Raw genomic sequence first — 24508 nt, 5'->3', positions numbered from 1 at the left:
TATAACTATCCTTTACTCTTTACACATGGAATTTTTACCCATAGGGATTCCAAGATGTGTTTCTTCTCCTATAGAATTTTCTGTCTATTGGATTCCAGGCCCTCCTTAACATACAACGATACACCTCCACCAATTTGATCACCCTATCATGGTGATATAGTTTGTATCCTGGTATGATAGTGTCCCATTGGTTATCTTCCTTCTTCCAGGTCTCAGAGATGCCTATTATATTTATCTGTTCATTTAGTACAATATATTCTAAATCTCCCATCTTGTTTCTTAGACTTCTGGCTTTTGCATACAGACATTTCAAATAATGTTGATCATATCTATTTCCAATTTACTAAGCAGTTCGCATGAATAATTTGCAATCTTTAAAACAGCCTGCTCTGTATTTAAGGAAACCTGGCCTTCCGAGGCCTGTATTGCAATCTCGCTATCTGGATGCTCTATTTATGATGATATCTTTTAAAGATACCTTGTTCCGAATCATGCTCTTTTGAGCAACTTTCTGCGTGGCCTCCCGACCCCTCACCCCAGTTTGTAGTTTAAAAGCTGCTCTATCTCCTTTTTAAATATTGATGCCAGCAGCCTGGTTCCACCCTAGTTAAGGTGGAGCCCATCTTTGCAGAATACAATACGATTCTTGTATCCCACAATTTTCTGCACAGAATCAATGTGGCTGACAGCAAGCGGGTTTTACATTAGTGACTCTAGGTCAGAGATAAGCAAATCTAACATGGATAACTCAGGTTTGAAGTAACATTGATGGGATGGGGATGAAATCTTCAATGGCATTTGGTTCCCTCTTCCCCAGTTTGTCACCCTGTTCCTAACAAATCTAAAACGCTCCTCCCTACACCATCACCTCATCCAAGCATTGAGACTCCAAAGCTCTGCCTGTCTTTTGGGTCCTGTATGTGGAACAAGGAGCACTTTTGAACATACTACCCTGGAGATTCTGGATTTTAACATCCTGAGAGCCTTAATTTGGCTTCCAGAATCTCCCTGCCACATTTCCCTGTCATTGGTACCCACATGTACCAAGACAGCAGAATCCTCCCCAGGACTGTCTAAAATCTTATCTAGGTGATGCGTGAGGTCCACCACCTTTGCACCAAGCAGGCAAGTGACCAAGCAATCCTCATGTCCACAAGCTACCCAGCTATCTATATGCCTAATGATTGCATTTCCCACTATAACAGCCATCCTAACCCTTCCCTCCTGGTCAATAGCCCCTGGAGACACATCCTCAGTGCGAGAGGACATTGCATCCCCTGGTGGGCAAGTCCTGGCAACAGGATTGCCTCCTACATCACCAAGGTGATGCTCTCCTTTAAGAAGGTGGTTGTTTGAAAAGGCAAATAGATGGAATGTTTTGTTTTTTAACCAAAAGTAATTTAATGTTTTTTCATAGAATTAATCAAAGTCGAGAGTTAACTCAGCTTAGAAACAAAATAAGTCAGCAGGAAGCAGAGATCGATTTTTCCAAAAGACAGCTGGAAACAGAGCGCTTTGAAAGGTAAGTGTATACTATTTCATATATATTTCAGCTTTATTCAATATATATGAAACTACACTGAATGAATGAAAATCTATCTAGCTATCGTATTTATATATATATATATATATATATATACACACACACACACATGAGGGAACTTCAAAAAGTTTCTACACTTTCATTTTTTTAAACACTTTTTATTAAATATCTCAAAAGCAAATTACATCAATACCTGCAAGGTGAGCTGGCCTACCTGACAGACTAGTCACATGACATTCTACAACATGCTGTCTTACCACTTCTACCCCAACCATTTACTGCACAAATATGAAAGTGCGGAAACTTTTTGAAGAACTCTTTTATATTTATATGTGTGTGTGTGTATATATATGTATATATATATGTACATACACACACACACACACCACACACATATATATATATATAAATATATATATATACACACACACACACACACACACACACATATATGCATATATACATATGCATATATACCAATGGTCTCAAACTTATGGCCCAGGGGCCACATGCGGCCCGCCAGGTATTATTTTGAGGCCCTCGGTATGTTTATCATAATCACAAAAGTAAAATAAAACAGTTTCTTGATCATGTGTCTCTTTAGCTATACATGACAATATTATTATTAAGACTGTTTTTGATTAAAAATCAATAAAGAATAAAAAAAGACTTGGCCAAAAGGAAAGATTTATAAACTATAAAGAGTTTTACCTGATGCAAAATTGTCATTTTTTTAATAAGACATTAACTATTTTTTCTGAGGCCCTCCAAGTACCTACAAATCCAAAATGTGGCCCTGCAAAGGATTTGAGTTTGAGACCACTGATATATACATATATATATATATATATATATATATATATATATATGTGTGTGTGTATGTATGCATATGTATATATATGCATATATAATTTTATCTTTCCCTGAATTTAGAAGGAGCAGCAGTGAAAATGTACACATTTAATCAAAAACAATAATGATAATAATGATGATGAAGGAAGGGGACCTCAGTCTTCATAACTCATAGATTGGGGGAACAAGCTGCATGTTACCCCTCCTAAAAGAGTTGCCACTACAATAAACCCACTAGGGTAATTGTTTGTGAAACATCCTAGGGCCCCTGCTGTGCCGAATGTAAGTCATAACGTGAACATATAAGTGAAACAAATATAAACATTCAGGAAAATATGTAAATTGCTGCTGTTCTTTCAGAAAAGTATTCAGCTCCCACGTTTCTTGTATTTATAAACATAGCTATGAAGTCACAAAAATGTTGGAGATTTCAAGAATAAACAGTATTTATCTTAGTGATGTCAAATATCCGTATGCAATTTCAAGTCCAACGGGGCTCCTTTTCAAAGGAAAAACCTTCTTCCTCAGGAACTAAGGAACTGCTTCGCTCTAATTTCTCGTATTATTCCAACATGATGTGAAGATAACACACAAATTGAAAAATGGCGCTGCCAGAGAGGAAAACGCCTCTAGATTTAACTGCAGACCGTCAAAAAAAAGTCATGCTGTCATTGGAGGAATCAGGTTGCTAAAATAAATGATAGAACAGACTGAACGTAAAGAGATGTTAAACAAATTTTAAATAACACAATTCCATTCAATATAATCATTCAGACCCCGGGGAGAAACATTGGAATTCAGAAATCCAAAACTGTTCCCAGAGCCTAGCTGTGCATATTTGTCCCCTTTAAAATCATCTGATACCTTCTCAATGATGAACTACCTTAAATCTGAAAATGTATGTTGATATTCTAAATGAGGTACCATAGGAGAATTTATAGACTTGGTGTTGATTCTGCTATGATGTTCTATGAGTCTTGTACATATTGCTCGTTGAGTACGTCCCACATAGATCAGATGGGAAGGGAAGAAGATAACATATACAGTGGTACCTCGGTTTACGAGTGCACCAGTTTGCGAGTGTTTTGCAAGACGAGCAAAACATTTGCAAAATCGGCGCCTTGGAAACCGAGCGCGCTTCGATTTGCGAGCGCCCCCCCTGCGAACCGGCACCCTCCCCCCGTGATCCGGCACCCTCCCCCCCGCCACCATCGGGCCCCCCCGCTGCCATCGGGCACCCCCCTGCCGTGACCTGAGGTCCCCCCAACCCACCTGAACCCTCTTCTTACTTTTCTGTAGCCTCCGCAGCGGCACTGGCACCAGCATGTCCTGTGCGTGGTGCCGGTGCCTGAAGATCTGCTTCCTGTGCAAGGCCTGAGAGTTCAAGTCGAACGTGAATTTTCACGTCGAACGTGAACTCTCAAGGCCCAGCACAGGAAGCAGATCTTCAGGCACCGGCACCACGCATATGACATGCTGGTGCCGGTGCCACTGCGGAGGCTACAGAAAAGTAAGAAGAGTGTTCGGGTGGGTTGGGGGGATCTCAGGTCGCGGCGGGGGGGGTGCCCGATGGCGGCGGGGGGTGCCGGATCGCGGGGGGGGGGAGGGTGCCGGTTTGCGGGGGGGGGGAGCAATGCCGGTTCTCGTGGGGGGAGAGCAGCGCTGCTGGCCTAGGGGGGGGGGAAGGTGGGGGTGGAAACATATCAAAGCAAGTTTCCCTTACTTCCTTTGGGGAAACTTGCTTTGATATACGAGCATTTTGGATTACGAGCATGCTCCTGGAACGGATTATGCTCGTAATCCAAGGTACCACTGTATTATCCAAGCTGATCTGCAGTTGGTAACAGCCCTAAATGTGTAATTGGGTTTATTGTATTCATATATACTTTTAGACATGAATTAAGCTAGCAACTAGAGAATTACACAGGAACAAATTTTTTCCTGTCCCCGCAGGAACTCATTTTATCCCAGGACAAGCAGGCAGCATATTCTCACATGTGGGTGACATCATCCACAGAGCCCTGGTACGGACAGCTTTAAAAGTGCATCGCCATTTTAAGAATTTGAGAAAGTTCATGCACTGTCCACACTGCACATGCGCGAGTGCCTTCCCATCCGACATAGGCTTGCAGTATCTCAATGCTTGGATTTCTGTGGAGCTAAGAAGTCATGTCTCTGAACATTGTTCAGTTTTTTGCCAATTTGCCTTCCTGCTCACGTGGTTTTTTTCTTAATTGAAACTTATTTTTAAACTTATTTTAAAAAAAAAAGAAAGGAAGGACATTTTTTTCCTCTCTTTTTTCCTCAGGGGCTTTGCCTGCCGAGGCCTTTGTTTTTCCCTCAGCCATTGACTTTGAGTTAGCTGATGCGGTCCAAGCCGTTAACGGGCTACAAAAAAGTAAGGTGTTGCAGGTGCCAAACATCAATTTCTTTCATAACAGTTGGTACTTCCAGTGCCTTGGGCCACATCACCAAGTGGAATCTGCAGAAACCTTTGATAAACAGCCAGAATCTTCAACAGGGAATATTGTTCGGGACTGGCATGGAGGCCGAACAGACTTGTCAAAGCCATCGACACCAGGGTCTTGAGATATCGCTCCTTATCCCAGGACAAGCAGGCAGAATATTCTCACATATTGGTGACATCATCCACGGAGCCCTGATGTGGACAGCTGCAAAAGCGCTTTTGCTTTAAGAACTTTAGAAAGTTTGCCAATGTTGCCTCATCGATACCGCCTCGACAGCACTGATCATCGTCATCAAGCCATGCTTCTTAACACCGGTCTTCAAGACATCGCTCTACTTAAAATCATTGCTCCTCAAGGCTTCAGTCTCCTTCATCGAAGCATCACTCCTCACCTTCATTGAAGCATCGCTCCTCAACTTCACCAAAACATTTTTTGTTTTGTTTTTAATTATTTATTGGCATTTCAAGGTTACATATTCTTAATCATAATTATTACAAATAAACAGAAATAAATTCAAGTGGTATAGGAAATATCAAAACTAATAATAAAGGAAAACATTTTCATTTGTTCTGTTAATTAGTCCACAATATGAGAGGGAGCAAGCATAAAAAAGTCGGACATTATCAAACTCAGAAAAACTTCATAAGTGGGGGGGGGGGGGGGGAATAACACCTCTGATTACTACCCAGACTCTATTCAGGAGCCTTCTTCCTGTACGTCGACAGAAGAGCTCTCAGAAATCACATTTTTATATGGTTATAAATCTTAACAGCTGTGAAGACTCAAAGAAAATATATTTAGCTCCTTGATAATTAATATAACATTTACAAGGAAATCTTAACAAAAAAGTAGCTCCCAGCTTCAAGACCTGAGGTCTTAAAAGAAGAAACTAGTTCCTCTTTTTTTTAGTTATTCTAGAAACATCTGGGTACATTCTTATTTTTAGTTTCAGGAATAATTTATCTTTAAATCTAAAGAAAATTTTTAATAGACGGTCTCTATCAGAGTCCAGTGCCAATTGTGCAAAGAGTGTAGACACTTCCATTTGGTCAGAATCTGAAGTTTCTAAAATTTTTGTAAGATCTAGTAGATCCATCTCCTGGGCTTGTTGATCATCAGATCATTTCTTTTTCCCTGTTGGGAGGTAGTACATTTTTGAAACAGGAGTATAGTTATCTTGAGGAATTTTCAAAATCTCTGTAAGATATTTCTTGAACATATCAAGAGCGGAAACTGTTATCATTTTAGGGAAATTTATTATCCTCAAATTTTGCCTTCTTGAAAGATTCTCTAGCATTTCTAACTTGAAGCTAATATTTCCATTATCTTTCATCAAAAGTTGATTTTGAACCCCTAGTGTATCCACTTTCTGTTTCTGTTGCACAAAATCCATTTCAATCCTGTTGCAATTTCATAGATTCAGAAAGTACCCCAGAGCTAGGTAAACAAATTTTGCATCTGAATTCCCAAAGAGGATTGTAACTGGGATATGGCATCCCATATTGAATTCAGATCTATGACTGGGGGCTTTTTTAAAGGTGCTAAGGAAAAGTTAAACTCTACAGGTTTTGGTTTCACAGTACCTAGCGCTAAAATCACTTTCAATAGATTCTGGTGCTCCTCTGGCAACTCCAGGGATTCTCATGGTAGTTGTTGGATCTCTGCAACCACTGATGCCCGCTGTACAGCTGGGTCTTCAAACTCCCTGCTTCTCTCTGGCATCACAGTCTCACTCTCTTCACTGACCGTGCTGCATGTCAACAGCCAAGGGAGTGGCCACGTTGGTGTTCTCCGCTCCTCCGAAGAGAGACCAGCAACCTCAAAAGAGGCTTGGAAGCTCTCCGACGAACTCTCGCCTCGCGCTTAGGATATCTCATCCAGTTCCCTTCTGGATGTACAAGTAATGAAGGAATCTATCGGCCCAGATTGAGATAAATGCCCGGGTTCGGAAGGAAATATCCGGGTCTTAGATTTGCGTTTAACCATTAGAAAAGAGAAAAAGATTGGTGTTCCACCAAACTCGATCAGGGTGCCATCTTAGCTAAGCTCCTCCCCCTCTGTCCACTTAACCGAAACATTGGTCCTCACCTTCACCAAGGCGTCGATCATTGAAGCATTGGTCACCTTCTCCAAAGCATCGCTCTTCTAGATACCATTCATCTTCTTCGGAGTATATGCAAAAACCTTCTGGGCATATATCTAGTCGTTCCAGACATTCGTCTCCACGCCCTCCATCCTCAAAATCTGGAAAACATGCTACTAAATCCAATCATCTCTCTCTTGCATGTTTGGACAAGCATAAGCGATCTGCATCACCTGCTTCTTCAACTCAGTACCGTTCCAAAAGGTGGTACCGTTCCTCTTCCATTCCTGAAGATGCGGATCTTTGTTTTCAATCTATTAATGGGGCATCACCTTCGTACACAAAAGCTTAGCGAGACACATGATGGTTCTCCTAGTTCATATGGCCTCTACAGTTCATGTGACTCCTTTTGCCAGACTTCACCTAAGGATTCCTCGGTGGATGCTGGCCTCTCAATGGTCACAGGCTCTTGATTCGCTCTCCCAGCACATTACAGTAACATCTTCTCTTCAGCAATCTCTTCAATGGTGGATGCTCTCTTCCAATCTTTCCAGAGGTTTGCTGTCCAAATGCCCCCTCACCAGAAGGTTCTCACGATAGATTCCTCGACCTACGCTTAGGGGACTCACCTAGATGGTCTCCATACTCATGGACATTGGTCTACCACAGATCGTTGGAATCACATAAATCTGTTGGAACTCAGAGTGGTTTTCAATGCTCAAGGCTTTTTAGCATCTTCTTCAAAATCAAGTTATTCTCATTTGTACAGACAATAAAATAGCCATGTACTATGTGAACAAGCAGGGAGGAACAGGATCCATTCTCCTTTGCCAGAAGGCCCAGAAGATTTGGAATTAGGCAATCCCTTAGAACATTTTTCTGAGAGCTGTCTAGGAGAGAAAAACTCACTGGCAGACAAATTAAGTCACATCCTACAACCTCACAAATGAACGCTCAATTCACCGATTCGCCATCAAATTTTTTCTCAGTGGGGGATGACTCAAATAGACCTTTTTGCATCTCCCCACAACAACAAACTGCCCCAGTTCTGTTCCAGACTCCGCATTGCCTGGAGGCAGATGCTTTTCTACTGGAATGAACAAACAAATTCCTCTATGTGTTCCCTCCATTTCCACTTATTCTCAAGACACTTGACAAACTCAAACAGCAATATGCCACTATGATTCTGATAGGTCCTCAGTGGCCCTGACAACCTTGGTTCTCTCTTCTACTTCAACTCAGCAGCAGGGAATCTCTTATTCTATCAATATTTTCGTCTCTGCTTACACAGAGTCACGGTTCTCTTCTTCATCCCAACCTGCAGTCTCTACATCTGACAGCCTGGTTACTTTCAGCATAACTTCAACCCTTCAGTTTTCACAATCAGAGACATTTTGGATGCTTACAGAAAACCCGCCGCAACACGATGTTACACTCAAAAATGGACTAGGTTTTCTGCTTGGTGCAGTCTTCATCATCATGAGCCACAATCTACCTCCATGTCTTCAGTTCTGGATTATCTATTTCATTTATTTCAATCTGGCCTCAAATCCACCTTCGTTAGAGTCCATCTCAGTGCAATTACTACTTTTCATCAACTGTTAGATGGAAAACCCCTTTCTGCTCATCCTGTGGTTTCCAGATTTATGAAGGGACTTTTCAATATCAAACCACCTCTCAAACCACCTCTAGTGGTTTGGGATCTCAATGTCATACTTGCTAAATTAATGAAACCTCCATTTGAACCAATGTCTACGGCTCATCTTAAATATCTCACTTGGAAAGTAGTCTTCCTCATCTCACGTCTGCAGAGTCAGTGAGCTACAAGCTTTGGTAGCGAACCCACCATTTACAGTCTTCCATCATGATAAGGTGGTACTCCGCACTCATCCAAAATTCTTATCCAAAGTTGTTACAGAATTTTATCTCAATCAATTAATCGTGCTTCCAGTGTTTTTTCCCAAGCCTCATTCTCATCCTGAAGAAACAGCTCTTCATACTCTGGGCTGCAAGTGTGCTTTAGCCTACTATTTACAAAGGACTAAATAACATAGATCTTTTCCTCAACTGTTTGTCTCATTTGATCCATACAAGTTGTGACATCCAGTTTCCAAGAGGACAATTTCCAACTGGTTGGCTGCTTGAATCTTGTTTTATTATGCTCAGGCTGGGCTGCACCTGGAGGGTCAAGTCACAGCCCACAAAGTTAGGGCTATGGCAGCTTTAGTAGCTCTCCTTAGATCCACTCCTATTGACGAAATATGCAAAGCTGCTACTTGGTCCTTGATTCATACCATTACTCCTCATTACTGTCTGGAATCCTATTCCAGACGGGATGGCCACCTTGGCCAAGCAGTATTACAAAATTTATTTTCCTAAACACCAACACTCCCACCATCCCATTTTGGTTAGCGTGGAGGTCGTGTCCTGCATTTTGGCTACAAAATTTGTAAAGGCCGAAAGGAATGACTATTAAAACCCAACAACAGCAAATCTCCTGATGAAGCTCTTTACAGAGTGATACGGAGACACCCCATTGAGCGAAACAAGAGCAATTGTGACCCGAGCCACGAGCACCAGCTGAGTCACTTTCATAGCCATTCTATACAGCCGGAAGCTACTAGCACTACCATAACGGCAGGATCTAAAAGCTAAGTACTATAGGCTTTACCAAATAAGCAAGCCTTGATAAATACTAACAGGAATAATGTGCTGAAAATAGCAGGTCTGTTATGAGTAGTAGTTGATAGACTATCATCTATAATAATAAAACCCTAAGCGTGAATGCGCACTCCTATCTGCGTGTTCCATGATCCGTATATCTGTGGCAGGTAGGAAAGCGCATGCGCGCTTCGACTCCCCCTCTCACTCACTGTAAGGCAGTTCATCACCCCTCCCCGGCGCACCCGAACCCCCGTTGACTCTCCCATTGGACCCTCGCACCGCAGCACTCTAAACACACTGCTTCACGGTCTTCTGCCCTGATTTCCTCTGCCACGTCTCTGTCTCTGATGATGTCAGATGGAAACATGCTGCTCAATGGTTCTACTGCACAGAGGGATGGGAGGGAGGCAGGCAGGCAGGCTGGCTTCGGGGGGGGGGACACAAAGTCTAGAAGGCAGTGAGGGGGACATAGGAAGGAGGCACTGGGGGCACTAAGGACATAGGAAGGGGCACTGAGGGCACTAAGGACACAGGACAGAGGCACTGGGGCACTAAGGACACAGGACAGAGGCACTGGGGGCACTAAGGACATGGGAAGAGGCACTGGGGGTACTATGGACACAGGACGGAGACACTGGGGGCACTAAGGACATGGGAAGGAGGCACTGGAGGCACTAAGGGCGTAGGAAGGAGTACTAAGGACATGAGAAGGAGGTACTAAGGACATGGGAAGGAGGCACTAAGGACATAGGAAAGGGCACTAAGGACATAGGAGGCACTGAGGGGACTAAGGACATAGGAAGGAGGCACTGAGGGCACTAAGGACATAGGAAGGCGGCACTGGGGGCACTAAGGACATAGGAAGGAGGCACTGAGGGCACTAAGGACATAGGATGGGACACTGGACATAGGAAGTGGCCCACGGAGAGACAGGCAGGCATGGCGCAACAGAGAAATACAGGCAGGCAGGGGGCCAGGGAGACAGAAAGTCAGACAGACAGACAGCATCCAAGGAGAGACAAAGAAAAAAACCCCAGACAAACAGACATGGCTTAAACATTAGTTATATGAATTAGTCAACACGACATAAAAGATAAGAAAAATAATAAAAAATATATAAAAAAAGAACAATAAAAGAAAGACAATTGAGACTAATGATAGTTTACGATAGGTTGTTCTGGCAGGACTAGTTCCAAACCCAGACAGCCGTGAACACTTGAGGTCTTTCAGCCTTTAAAAATATAAAATCCAAATTTTTTTTTTAAAAAAGGGGTTTTCTAATAAAGAACTCTCTCTCACACATCGTAATTTAAGGGGTATTGGTCATAGACTTAACACATTGAGGATAAGTTAGCTTAGAGGTCAACCCATATGTGAGAATATGCTGTCTGCTTGTCCTGGGATAAAGCACAGTTACTTACCGTAACAGGTGTTATCCAGAGACAGCAGGCAGATATTCTCACAACCCACCCATCTCCACTGCTTGGCTTCTTAGCTGACTATCTGAACTGAGGAGACACGCGCCCTACATTGGGCAGTAAGGCACTCGCGCATGCGTGGTGTTCAGTCATAAACTTTCTAAAGTTCTTAAAGGAAAAGCGCTTTTGCAGCTGTTTGCATCAGGGCTCCGTAGATGACCTCACCCATACGTGAGAATATCTGCCTGCTGTCCCTGGATAACACCTGTTATGGTAAGTAACTGTGCTATCTGGTCAGCCAGCACAGAAGCCGCCAGCTTTCCAACTGACATCGCAGGCCACTCTTGCATCGAGTCTCTTGATGCCGACAAAGTAGTGATGACCACTTGTCCGGCTTGCCTCAGTCTTGAGGTGTGCATCCTCATTGAGGTACCCTCTTCGGTGCAAGCTGTGGCACTGATGGTACCGGCAGACAAGCCAGAAGTACCGGTGCTTTCCTTCTACGAACAACTCAATGATCTAACAACAATAAAATTTTAAAAAACACAAAGCATACTGTGCGCAGAGAAAATGTTAATTATCATTTATTTTTTAAGGTTCAAATTTTTATTAAAGTTTTGCAATACAAATACATATAAACAGAAAGAAAATATAAGGATATACAGAGAAGTCCAAACCATGGACAGCTAGATGGATATATATCAAGGCTATATAGAACTGCAAACAAATCAGGTATCAACAAGGCTGAAATAGGAAAAAGGGAGCAGGGAGGAAGGGGAGTGAAAGAAAAGGAAAGGAGAAAAGGAGGGAATGGGAAGAATATATATCAATAGGAAGATGGAGTAGTCATGTAGGAGATTGAGATTGCATAAAGTTATCCAAATATTGCCATGGAGTATTAATGGCGGAGGTTGAGATAGAAAATCTCGAGATTCTTGATATACAAAGTTTTTCAGCAGCATATTGTTCATATCTATGGTAAAGACATAATGAGTTCCACCAAAAAGAATAGTCCAAAAGAGAAGTTGATTTTCAATTTTTAAGAATGTGCTTGAGGGCCATGTTAATTATCATTTATATTCGGGGGGGTTTTCCAAAAAGGTCAAGGCAGATGACTTTAAAATATGCAATGTCACCTCAGTAACAACTAAACAAAAATAGACAAATATACCCCCTCCCTTTTTACTAAACCGCGATAGCGTTTTTTAGCGCAGGGAGCTGCACTGATTGCCCCGCGCTACTTTCGACACTCATAGGCTCCCTGCGCTAAAATCCGCTACTGCGGTTTAGTAAAAGGGGGCCATAGTGCAAAATATAGACAGCAGATATAAATTCTCAAAACGGACACGTTTTGATCACTAAATTGAAAATAAAATCATTTTCCTACCTTTGTTGTCTGGTGATTTCATGAATCTCTAGTTGCATTTTCTTCTGACCGCGCATCCAATATTTCTTCCCTTCTTTCTGCCTCCTGTATGCTTCATCTCCTGCAGACCTCATTCCATTCCCCAATCAACATCTCTATCCTTCCATGAGTCCAACTTATTCTGCCTCTCTCCCTGCCTGCCCCCTGCCACCCGACATGCTCCATTCCCTCCACCAACTTTTTCTTCCTCCTCCCTGCCCCCTCCCCTTTCTTTCTGTCTCTTTCTGTCTCCCTGCCCCTTTCTTTCTTTTCTCTCTCTCCATGCCCTTTCTTTTTCTCTGTCTGTCTTTCATTTTGTTTCCCTGCCCCCTTTCTTTCTTTCTGTCTCCCTGCCTCCCCTTTCTTTCTTTCTGTCTCCTTGCCCCCCTTTCTTTCTTTCTGTCTCCCTGTCTTTCTTTTCTATGTTCTGTCTCCTTGTCTTTTGTGTCCTTGTCTTTCTGTTCCCCTGTCTTTCTGTCTCTTTCTTTCTTTCTGTCCCTGTCTGTTTTTATGTCTCCCTGTCTTCTGACTCCCCTTTCTCTTTGTTTGTCCTTTCTTCCTCCCCAAGCCACCGCCGCCTTCTGGGAACAGGCCTCCAAGCCGCCGTTGCTGCCAAGTTCTCCCTGTTTCCGGACGCCATAACAGGCCATCAGCGACTGCAGTAGCGCCGGGCCCACCAGCCTTCCCCCCGACATCAATTCTGACATCAAAGATGAAGTTCTGGGCCAACCAGGTAGCGATTGGATGGACCAGAACTTCCTCTCCTGATAACCATGCATGGTTTGCACTTATCAAGACTAAATGATGTATGAGGCAGTTCTCATTTAGACTTATGTGTGGTGCTGGTCACCTATGAGTTGCTGCCTGAGCTCAAAATCCCTCATTTACACTTTGAGAGCTCATACTGATGTCCATTTATTCATAGCATTTTTGATAGGTTTCTATTCCTTCAAGGCCACTCTCCCTGAGGGATTAAAACAGTTAGCCAACTATAGATTGAATTATACATTGGACATATTGGCAACTGCAGTGTCCCCAGGGTTACACTTTTTTGTGTTGTCAGAGATGAGCCAGGTCATGGTTAGGAATACTAAGTCAAGCTGGGTTTCAGTTAGCCAGTCATTCACTAGTTGGGCTTTATTTCTAATGGAGCAAATGTTGAGGTAGGCACAGGAGAAAGAGTGGGTGTCCGGGGGGAGGTGGATTCAGAGAGAGTGAAGTTCTTTAGCGGCATTGTTTTTTCAGGGAGGTATATTTTGATGGATGGCGTGTGATGTGTAGTAGTACTTGAACTGGGAAAGGACCTACTTTCGGGCAGGCGAGCTGGGTGTGGAGATGGGGGGGAAGCATCTGGCCTTACATGTCTGGTGGGAGTGGGGAATAGTTTTGAAGGATAATTCCCTGTAGGACCAGAGTTGAAAGCAGATTAAGTATAAAATCGAGTAGAGTAGGAGGTTATTTAGGGTGGGTAGCATGGTTGGTTTGGGGGGAGGCCTGTGAGCAGAAGTAATCGTGAGAGGCTATGGGTATGTATACATATGCAGGTTGAGCAGGATGGCAAGAATACAAAATGGGTGTGTATACATATGCAGGTTGAGCAGGATGGCAAGAATACAAAATGGGTGTGTATACATATGCAGGTTGAGTAGGATGGCAAGAAAACAAAATGTGAGGAAAGAATACAAAATGCAAGGAAAGAATTACAAATGCAGGTTAAACAAGATGACAAAAAAATGCAGGTTACACAAGATGGCAGGAATAAAGGATATCAAGGAAGAAGATTACAAAATTACGGTAGAATGGTCAGAGAGTTTCTGGCTTCGTTGCTCATTCGCTTCGCAAAGGCACGCGCGCCTTAGACGGCACACCAAATGGCTGCGCGCCATTAGGCACTGAACCCTTTTAAAGGGTTCAGTATCTGAAGCAGCAAGTAGGGGTAGAGTACACTCCCACCCCCGAGGATAGCCTCAGTTGCTCAGGTCTAAGACAAAAAAGAGATCCGATTCCACAGGTGACCCTTGAGGGGAGGAATACTGGCCTAGTGCCTAACCCTCAGTAAACCTAATTCTAAGAGGGAGGTTGTAGAGGATCTGCACTAAAGATTGTTTTCACAGCAACCTGTGAGGAGAAAAGTAGAAGACATATCTTTGGGTAAGTATCCATTATTTTGTTCTGAGCTTTGATAGGTTTGGGGAGAAAAGCTCAATTGTAGGTTCCCTTCTAAAGACAATTTAGATCTTAAAAGAACAAACTTTTAATAAAATCCTAAGGCTCTCTATACTAGTCTAATATATTCCTTGTAGCTTAATAAGGTTAATTAATTAGCTCAATAACAAGATGCAGAAAGTAGTCCAAGCAGCAAGTCCAATCTTTTGCATTGAGTGTCACATGTATGACTTTCTCCCGGTTGGCGAGAAGTTATATGTGTGTGCTTGCTGCAAAGAGCTCCTAACTCTCAGAGAATGAATACATTCCCTTGAGGTTACAGTAGCAGATTTGGAGAAGCTGAGGGAGAAGAGAAGTACATAGAGGAGACCTACAGGGATGTTGTAGAGAAGTCCCACTTCCAGTCTAGTAGCCCCTGTGCTGCCTTGGAAGAGAAAGGTCTCCTAGAAGGAGAGCATCACCCTGGTGAAGTAGGAAATAATCCTGTAGCTAGAACCCCCCACCAGGGGATGCAATATCCTCTCACACCGAAGATGTGTCTCTAGGGGCATCTGCCCAGGAGGGAAAAGTTAGGACAGCAGTTGTAGTTGGTTATTCGATTATTAGGCATGTAGATAGCTGGATGGCTGGTGGGTGTGAGGATTGCCTGGTCACTTGCCTGCCTGGTGCGAAGGTGGTGGACCTCATGCGTCACAGAGATAGGATTTTAGATAGTGCTGGGGAGGAGCCAGCTGTCCTGGTACATGTAGATACCAATGACATAGGAAAATATGGGAGGGAGGTTATGAATGCCAAATTTAGGCTCTTAGGTAGAAAGCTGAAATCCAGATCCTCTAGGGTTGCATTTTCAGAAATTCTCCCAGTTCCACACACAGGACCCAAGAGGCAGGTAGAGCTCTAAAGTCTCAATGCGTGGTTGAGACAATGGTGCAGGGATGAGAGATTTAGATTTGTTAGGAATGGGCAACCTTCTGGGAAAGGGGGAGCTTGTTCCGAAAGGACGGACTCCACCTTAACCAGGATGGAACCAGGCTACTGGCACTAACGTTTAAAAAGGACATAGAGCAGCTTTTAAACTAAGATGTGGGGAAAAGCTGACAGTTGCCCAGGACCGAATGGTTCGGTGTAAGGTATCCTTGGAGGATACTATTGAAACAGGATATTTAGGGAGTCCCAGTAGAGAGGTTCCAATAATGGTGAAAGAAAGCCAGAAGAGGAAGGCAGAGCAAAAGACTCACATTTCCCCTGTCTTCTCAGCAGACTGTAGTTACAAGGAAAAAACACAATTTGAAGTGTCTGTATACAAATGCTAGAAACCTAAAAAATAAAATAGGAGAGTTAGAGTATATAGTACTGAATGATGAGATAGGCATCTCAGAGACCTGGTGGAAGGAGGACAATCAATAGGACACTGTGTTACCTGGATACAAATTATATCGCAAGGATAGAGTAGATCAAATTGGAGGGGGGGGGGCATTTGCGCTATATGTTAAAGAGAAAATTGAGTCAAATAAAATAAACATTATGCATTACATAGATAGCAGTGTGGAATCCTTATGCATAGAAATTCCATGTGTGAAGGGAAGGAATATAAAGGTAGGATTATACTACCGTCCCGCGGGACAAAATGAGCAGACAGATGAAGAAATGTTTTCAGAGATTAGAAAAGCTGGAGAAATGGGCAACACTATAATAATTGGTGATTTCAATTACAATATCCAATTAGAGAAGCATATATCTCCAATCACATAAACTAAAGTTATTATATATGCTAAATTGTTGAACTCAGACTAGCAGGACAACATGACACTGATAACCAATTTAATAGCAAGGAGCATACAGAACCAAAATTATTATGTAGAGAAAAGGGGCTTCAGTTGAAAAGCTTCATGCGTCCTCCCAAAAAATATCCGTTTGTTTATTGTCAAACAGTTCCACAACAGGTCAGTTTCCAACAGACTGAATTCTCTTCACTATAAATGTGCTCATATGTTATCACAAAAACACCAGCACTGTTTATAGCAAAAATAAGGAAAGGTACTTAGCTCCGCACTCCAATATCAGCAGTAAACTCATAGATCTCATTTTTATTCAGTACCGTGCAGGCTTGTCCCTTTTCAGACCCAAGAGGGAGTCCCTGTTTCACTCTCTCAAAGCTGCATCAGGGGTATAGATAAAAACTTTCACCAGCGCTAAGGCAAGAAGATTAACTCGTACTCATCCATCAGCATTTCCAAGATGGCGCTTGAACTTCTAGATGCTGAGGCAGAATTTGAAACACTCCAGAGACCTCCTCCGCTGTTACATATTTTATGTGATTTTGATTACCCCAACATTGACTGGTTAAATATTACATCAGGGAGTGCTAGGGAGGTAAAATTCCTAGATGACTGCTTCTTGGAGCAACTGCTTCTTGGAGCAACTGGTCCAGGAACCGACAAGAGGGGCTGCTATTTTAGATTTGGTTCTTAGTGGAATGCATGACATAGCACAGGAGTTAACTGTGTTGGGTTCACTGGGAAACAATGATCATAACGTGATCAAATTTGAGCTGATACCGGGAGTAATGTCGCAAAAGAAATCTACTGTAGGGGCATTTAATTTTTGAAAGGGTGGCTATGATAAAATGAGGAAAATGGTTAAAAAGAAGCTAAAAGGATCAATTGCAAAGGTTTAGACTGTAAACCAGGCGTGGATGTTATTTAAAAATACCATTGTGGAAGCCCAGACCAGATGTATTCCACTTATGGGCAAAGGTGGAAAGAAGAGGAAACGAGAGATGGTGTGGTTAAAAGGTGAAGTGAAAGAGGCTATTGGAGCCCAAAAAACATCCATAAGAACATAAGAACTGCCTTCTCCGGATCAGACCCATGGTCCATCGAGTCCGGCGATCCGCACACGCGGAGGCCCAGTCAAGTATACACCTGATGTAGTTTTAGTCACCCATATCCCTCTATGCCTCTCGTAAGGAGATGTGCATCTAATTTGCCTTTGAATCCTAGCACAGTGGATTCCTTAATAACCTCCTTTGGGAGAGCATTCCAGGCGTCTTACCACTCGCTGTGTGAAGCAGAACTTCCTGACATTTGTCCTGGACTTGTCCCCCTTAGCTTCAAACCATGTCCTCTTGTCCGTGTCATGTTGGACAATGTAAATAATTTATTTTCCTGCTCTATTTTATCGATGCCTTTCAGTATTTTGAACGTCTCGATCATGTCCCCTCGCAGCCTCCTCTTCTCAAGGGAGAATAGTCCCAGTTTCTTGAGTCGTTCCTCATGTTCCAAGTTCTCCATACCTCTTATTAGCTTCGTTGCTCGTCTCTGCACCCTCTCCAGCAGTTTTATATCCTTCTTTAGGTTGGGAGACCAATGTTGGACACAGTATTCCAAGTGTGGTCTGACCATTGCTCTATAAAGCGGCATTATGACTTTCTTCGATCTACTCGTGATTCCTTTCTTTATCATGCCTAACATTCTGTTTGCTTTCTTTGCCGCTGGCTTCAGGGTCCTATCTATCAGTACACCCAGGTCCTTTTCTTGTTCGCTCTTACCCAGAGTTGCGCCTGACATTCTATACCCGTGTTCCTTATTCTTACTACCTAAATGCATTACTTTGCATTTCTCCACGTTGAACTTCATCTGCCATTGCTCTGCCCATTTCTCTAACTGATACAAGTCGCTCTGGAGTTCCTGCTATCCTCCTGCGATCTGATTGCCCGGCATAGCTTTGTGTCATCTGCAAACTTAATGATCTCACTGGATATTCCGTCTTCCAGGTCATTAATATAAATATTAAATAGGATCGGCCCAAGTACCGAGCCCTGGGCCACACCACTAGTCACTTTCTCCCAGTCTGAGAACTTCCCATTTATGCCCACTCTCTGCTTTCTGTTTTACAGCCATTTGCTTATCCACCTTTGTATATCTCCCTCTATTCCATGGCTTTGTAGTTTCCTGAGAAGTCTTTCATGTGGAACTTTGTCGAATGCTTTCTGGAAGTCCAAATATATTATGTCCACCGGCATTCCACTATCAATTTGCTTGTTCACGGTCTCAAAAAATTGAAGTAAATTCGTTAAACATGATTTCCCTTTCCTGAACCCATGTTGACTGGGTTTCAGCAAGTCGTGTGTATCTAAGTGCCGGACTATGCTATCCTTGATCAGTGCTTCAACCATCTTTCCAGGTACAGACGTAAGGCTCACAGGTCTGTAGTTGCCCAGTTCTCCTCTCGATCCTTTTTTGAAAATTGGCGTGACGTTTGCTATCTTCCAGTCATCTGGTATCTGTTCAGTTCTGATTGTCAGATTGGCAAGTTTTTGCAATAACTCTCCGATTTCAACCTTTAATTCCTTTAAGACTCTCGGGTGAATTCCATCCGGTCCAGGGGATTTGTCACTTTTAAGTTTGTCGATCTAGTAGTATATCTGGTCCAACTCCACTTCAACTGTGGTGAGGCTGTCTTCTATTACTCCACTAAACACTTTCACTGCTTTTGGTATTTTTGCGGTATCCTCCTCCGTAAAGACGGACGCAAAGAAGGAATTTAGTTTGTCTGCAATTTGTTTATCTTCCTTGATGTACCCTTTTCTTCCCTGGTCGTCCAGAGGTCCTTTAAAGAATGGAAAAAGGATCTGAATGAAGAAAATAAGAAGAAATACAAGCACTGGCAAGTTAGATGCAAAGCATTGATAAAGACAGATAAGAAAGAATATGAAGAGAAACTTGCAAAAGAGGCAGAAACTCGTAGCATCTTGTATAGATACATCAGAAGCAGAAAACCTATGAGGGAATCTTTGGGACCGTTGGATGATCAAGGAGCACTCATGGAGGCCATAGCGGAAAGGCCATAGCGGAAAGACTGAATGAATTCTTTGCTTCAGTCTTTATGGAAGAAAATGTAAGCGATGTACCTGAACTGGAAATGGTTTTCAAGGGTGATGATGCGGAGGAACTGAAAGAAATCTCGGTGAATCTAGAAGTTGTACTAAGCCAAATCGACATGTAAAAAAGTGATAATTTGCCAGGACCAGATGGTATACATCCTAGGGTACAAAAAGAACTCAATAATGAAATTGCTGACCCACTGTTAGTGATCTGTAACTTGTAGCTAAAATTGTCTGTAGTACCTGAAGATTGGAGGGTGGCCAATGTTACGCCAATTTTTAAAAAGGGCTCCAGGGGAGATCCGGGAAATTACAGACTGGTAAGCCTCACTTCAGTGCCGGGCAAAATGGTAGAAACAATTATAAAAAATAAAACTGTGGAAAACGTAGACAAACATGATTTAATGAGACGGAATCATCATGGGTTCAGCCAAGGGAGATCTTGCCTCACCAATTTGCTTGACTTCTTTGAAGGTGTGAATAAATATGTGGATAAAGGTGAGCCAGTTGATATAGTATATATAGATTTTAAGAAAGCTTTTTTTTTTTTCAATTCTTTATTATTTTCAAAACTTACAATAAGTGTAACATTAAAAACCACATTTTATACATCAATGACATACTTAATATACTATTAATACCTATTTCAGAATTACCCCCCCTAACAATCACAATGCCCATCACATAAAACTTTTATCATGAACCCCAATATATTTAAATTCATTAATCTATCAGACTCCCCAACCTCCCTCCCCCTCCCGGACGTGCATGTTATTGGGAAAAACAATTAAGTAATACAATATTTCATTAATGGCTCCCAAATCTCCTGAAATTTCTTAAAATTCCCTTTCTGAATGGCTAATATTCTTTCCATTTTGTACACATGACACAATGAACTCTACCAAAAACTATAATTAAGCCTCGTCCAATTCTTCCAATTACTCGTAATTTGTTGTATGGCAACTCCTGTCATTATTAATAAAAGCCTATTGTTTTTAGATGATATTTGACTTTTAGCTCTCATTGACATGCCAAAAAGCACAGTATCATAGGATAATGCCACTGGATTTTCCAACAAACAATATATTTGGCCCCATATTGACTTCCAAAAAGCCAAAATAAATGGACAATAAAACAATAAATGATCTAAAGTCCCTTCTTCGAAATGACAATGCCAACATTTATTAGACTTAGAGCTATCTAACTTTTGTAATCAAACAGGGATCCATAATGCTCTATGTAACAGAAAAAAACAAGTTTGTCTAATAGAAGCTGACATTGTACATCTTAACCTCCAAGTCCAAATTCATGGCCATTGAAATGCAGAATTTTGGTGCTTAATCTCAATACTCCAAATGTCCCTAAGACCAGTTTTTGGTTTCTTATTTATAAATCCAGCTAACAATTTATACTACTGTGTGGCCTGGTGTCCCAGGAAGTCTACCTGAAAGCATAAGAATTCCAAACTATATTGATTATTTAAATTTTTCCATTCAGGGAACCCTACCTGAATGGCCTGCTTCAGTTGCAATCATCTATAACTTTGTGATTTATTAAGTCCAAATCTATGTTGCAACTGTGAAAAGTCAAGCAGTTTATTATTAGATATAACATCCTCTAAGGTACGTATTCCTGCTATCATCCAGTGCTTCCAGATGACCTTAAATCCGCCAATTTGAATCTTAGAGTTTAGCCAAATAGTTTGATTTGTTGATTTGTGAATTGGAATAGGTGTTAAATTATTGACATATCGTAAAGTTTTCCACTCATCTACTAGTATTCTGTTTTCTTTATATAATCTAGGCATTTTGATACTGAGAACATGGCATAATCGCAGAGGAAACATGAGTCGCCATTCCAACCATAATCAATCTGGGATATTTTCAATGAGCTCTGGGAGGACCCAATACATACCTTGGCGCAAAATATAGACTTGATGATACCTATAAAAATTGGGAAAATTTACCCCTCCCTCCATGATTGGTTTTTGTAAAGATACTAGGAGTTTTACCCAGCCAAATAAATTTTGTAAGAATGCTATTTAACTTTTTATGGAAAGACCCCTTAAAGAAAACTGGTAACATTCCCATTTGATAACAAACCACAGCCAATGTCATCATTTTAATAGTTTGGACTCTCCCCCACCAAGAAAGATGTAAAGGATTCCATTGCTCACACATTTCTGTTACCTTCTGTAATAAAACTTTTTCATTCACTTGCATTGTTTCATCCAATGTGTTTTTTATCCAAATGCCTAAATATTTTATTCCATCTTCTTTCCATAGAAAGGAGAATTTCAAATAATCCTTTTGTGCAATGGACATTAGTAGGAAGAAATTCTGATTTACTCCAATTTATTTTGTATCCTGAAAATTTTCCAAATTTCTCTATTACATAAGTAAACATGGAATGGTTGTTTCAGGATTCCTTAAATGAAGTAGTATATCATCTGCATATGCAGAGACCTTATATTCCCGCTCTGAATAAGGAATACCCTGTATCTCCTTTGCTTGCTGAATAGCTAATAGCAAGGGTTCTAATACAATATCAAAAAACAAAGGAGACAAGGGACATCCCTGTCTAACTCCCCTCCGCAAACTAAAACATTCAGAGAGATTATTATTAATATACAGTCTAGCAAAAGGGGAACTATACAAGGATTTAATCATTTGTATAAATCCTGAACCTATTCCAAACCAATCCATTGCTTGATACATGAAGGTCCATTCCACCCAATCAAAAGCTTTTTCTGCATCAAAGGATACAGAGAAGGCTGGATCTTTTATGGCTTTTGTTAAATTTAACATATGAAAAGCCAATCTGGTGGTGTTGGAAGAATGTCTCTGAGCAACAAATCCTGTTTGGTGCATACCAATAATAAAAGGGAGAGCCTTAGCCAAGCACAAGGCCAATGTCTTAGCTAAAAGTTTGCCATCTATATTGATTAAAGAAATAGGTCTGTAATTTGAAACCAATGTGGGATCTTTATTTGGCTTCGGCAAGACTATAGTAACAGATTCAGCCATACTACCTGTAATGCAACCATTATTCAATTGGATCTGATATAAGTTTAATAAATGAACTAGAAGGGCATTTTGAAATTGTTTTTTTAAAACTCTACCGTGAAACCATCCCCACCTGGAGCGGATGCAGCTCTAAGGGACTTCAATGCTGTTTGCAACTCTTTTAATGATATAGGCACCTCTAAGCTTTTTTTTTATATGATCAGGAATTTTTGGACCACAAATTAACTTTAAAAACTCTGAACCATCTTTTTCTTTATCTGAATAAGACTCGGAAGAATACAAAGCTTTATAAAAACTTAAGAATTGTTTTAAAATAGGTCCAATTTGTGTATGTGAATCGCCCTTTTCATCTTTTATTGCAATAATTTTTGTTCTTTTCTTTGCTTTAAGATAATTTGCCAATAATCTTCCTGCCTTATTCGAGCTTCCATAATACATGGTCTGATGAGAAAACAAATCTTTCCTTGCAAATTGTGAAGAAATCTCATATTTACATTTTAGTTTTAAATTTTTCAACCAATTTTGACTCTAAAATCTTAATTTCCTTTTCCAAATTATAAAATTGTTTTTCAAGCTGTTTCCCAACATATGCTGAATATGAATTTGATCTCTCATAGTGGCCTTAAACGCATCCCATAAAGTTACCATTGAAATTTCTTGTGACTTGTTAATTTGGAAAAATTCATTCATTTTTTACTTTGAATTCTTCAAGAAAATTTGAATCTTCTAACAATGCATTATTGAATCTCCATAATGATCTACCATTTTCCTTTTCAGGAAGCTTAAATTCAATCCACACACACCCATGATCAGACAAAATAATCAGATCTATGGATGCTTGTGTTACTTGCTGTGATAACTGACTTGAAACAAAAATATAATCTATTCTTGAAAAGGATTTGTGGACCTGAGAACAAAAAGAAAATTCCCGTTCATTAAAATGAAGTATCCGCCATATATCTTTTAAATCACAAGATTGTAGCAAATTATCTAAACCTAATGATTTCATAATTTTACTAGTTTTTTTTATCCATCAATGGATCTATAACAGCATTAAAATCCCCCGCCACTACTAAATTAGCAGTATCCAGTGGTAATATCAACTGTTGCAGAGTTTTAAAGAATTTACTTTGCTTCGAATTTGGGGGCATATACATTATATAGCGCCAACATAGTATTTTCCAGGCTCATTTCTACATGTACCCTTCTTCCTAAAGAATCTGAATCTATCATTTTAAAAGTAGCTAAGCATTTTTTATTCACCAAAATGGCTACTTCTGCCTTTTTCCCTATCGTCGGGGCAAAGAAGCAATGCTTTACCCAACCATCTTCCAATTTCATGGCTTCTATGGCCGCCAAGTATGTCTCTTGAATATAGTATATATTTGCATTTTGTTATTTCAGAAAGGTGAGTATTTTCTTTTTCTTTATTGGATGGTTGAGGCCATTAACATTCATCGAAAATATTTTCAACTCCATTATAATATTGTAATAAAAAGGGACTGTAAGAGATACCACAAACCATCAAATATTCTATATAGATCTTATTTCCCATGCATCTCAATATCCTTCATTACATCCATGAAATTGTTTTCACCTTGCACATCCAAACCCATATTTAAGAAAAACTCTACCCTCTTCCCTCCCCTACCCCCCCCCCAATAAAATGACTGCCTTGGAACACATATAGGAATAGCAATCACAATTACCCCTCCCCCAGGCAACTTATATCTTTTCCTTCCCCTATCAGGAATCTGAATTAATAAGTTTGTACATTAATATCTTAATATGATTTCCTCCTTTTCAATTCATATCACATTAAAATCTTTACTATTCATTTTTAAGAAACTTTTCAGAAAATCTTAACCATATTTCTTCATATTAAATATATCATAAAAAACATTTAATACACACTAAATTTCTTTATGTAAAATATATCCACATATTAGTTTATCCACATATCAGTTTATATCCACATATCAGTTCTTCCCCCCTTAA

The 24508-nt window shown here is 40.9% G+C and overlaps 1 protein-coding gene across 1 annotated transcript in view; it reads left to right on the top strand.

The window, feature by feature from the left end:
* TSGA10 (testis specific 10) overlaps positions 1–1526 on the top strand; it is a 418936-nt gene extending 417410 nt beyond the window's left edge. Inside the window, 1 exon segment of the mRNA XM_033947421.1 lies at positions 1418–1526. Coding sequence (XP_033803312.1) covers positions 1418–1526 — 109 coding nt within the window.
* Positions 1527–24508: the final 22982 nt, after the last annotated feature.

Source organism: Geotrypetes seraphini, chromosome 6 (genome assembly GCF_902459505.1).
Source record: "Geotrypetes seraphini chromosome 6, aGeoSer1.1, whole genome shotgun sequence".
Taxonomy (NCBI): Eukaryota; Metazoa; Chordata; class Amphibia; order Gymnophiona; family Dermophiidae; genus Geotrypetes; species Geotrypetes seraphini.
This window is presented reverse-complemented; position numbering and strand designations above follow the sequence as displayed.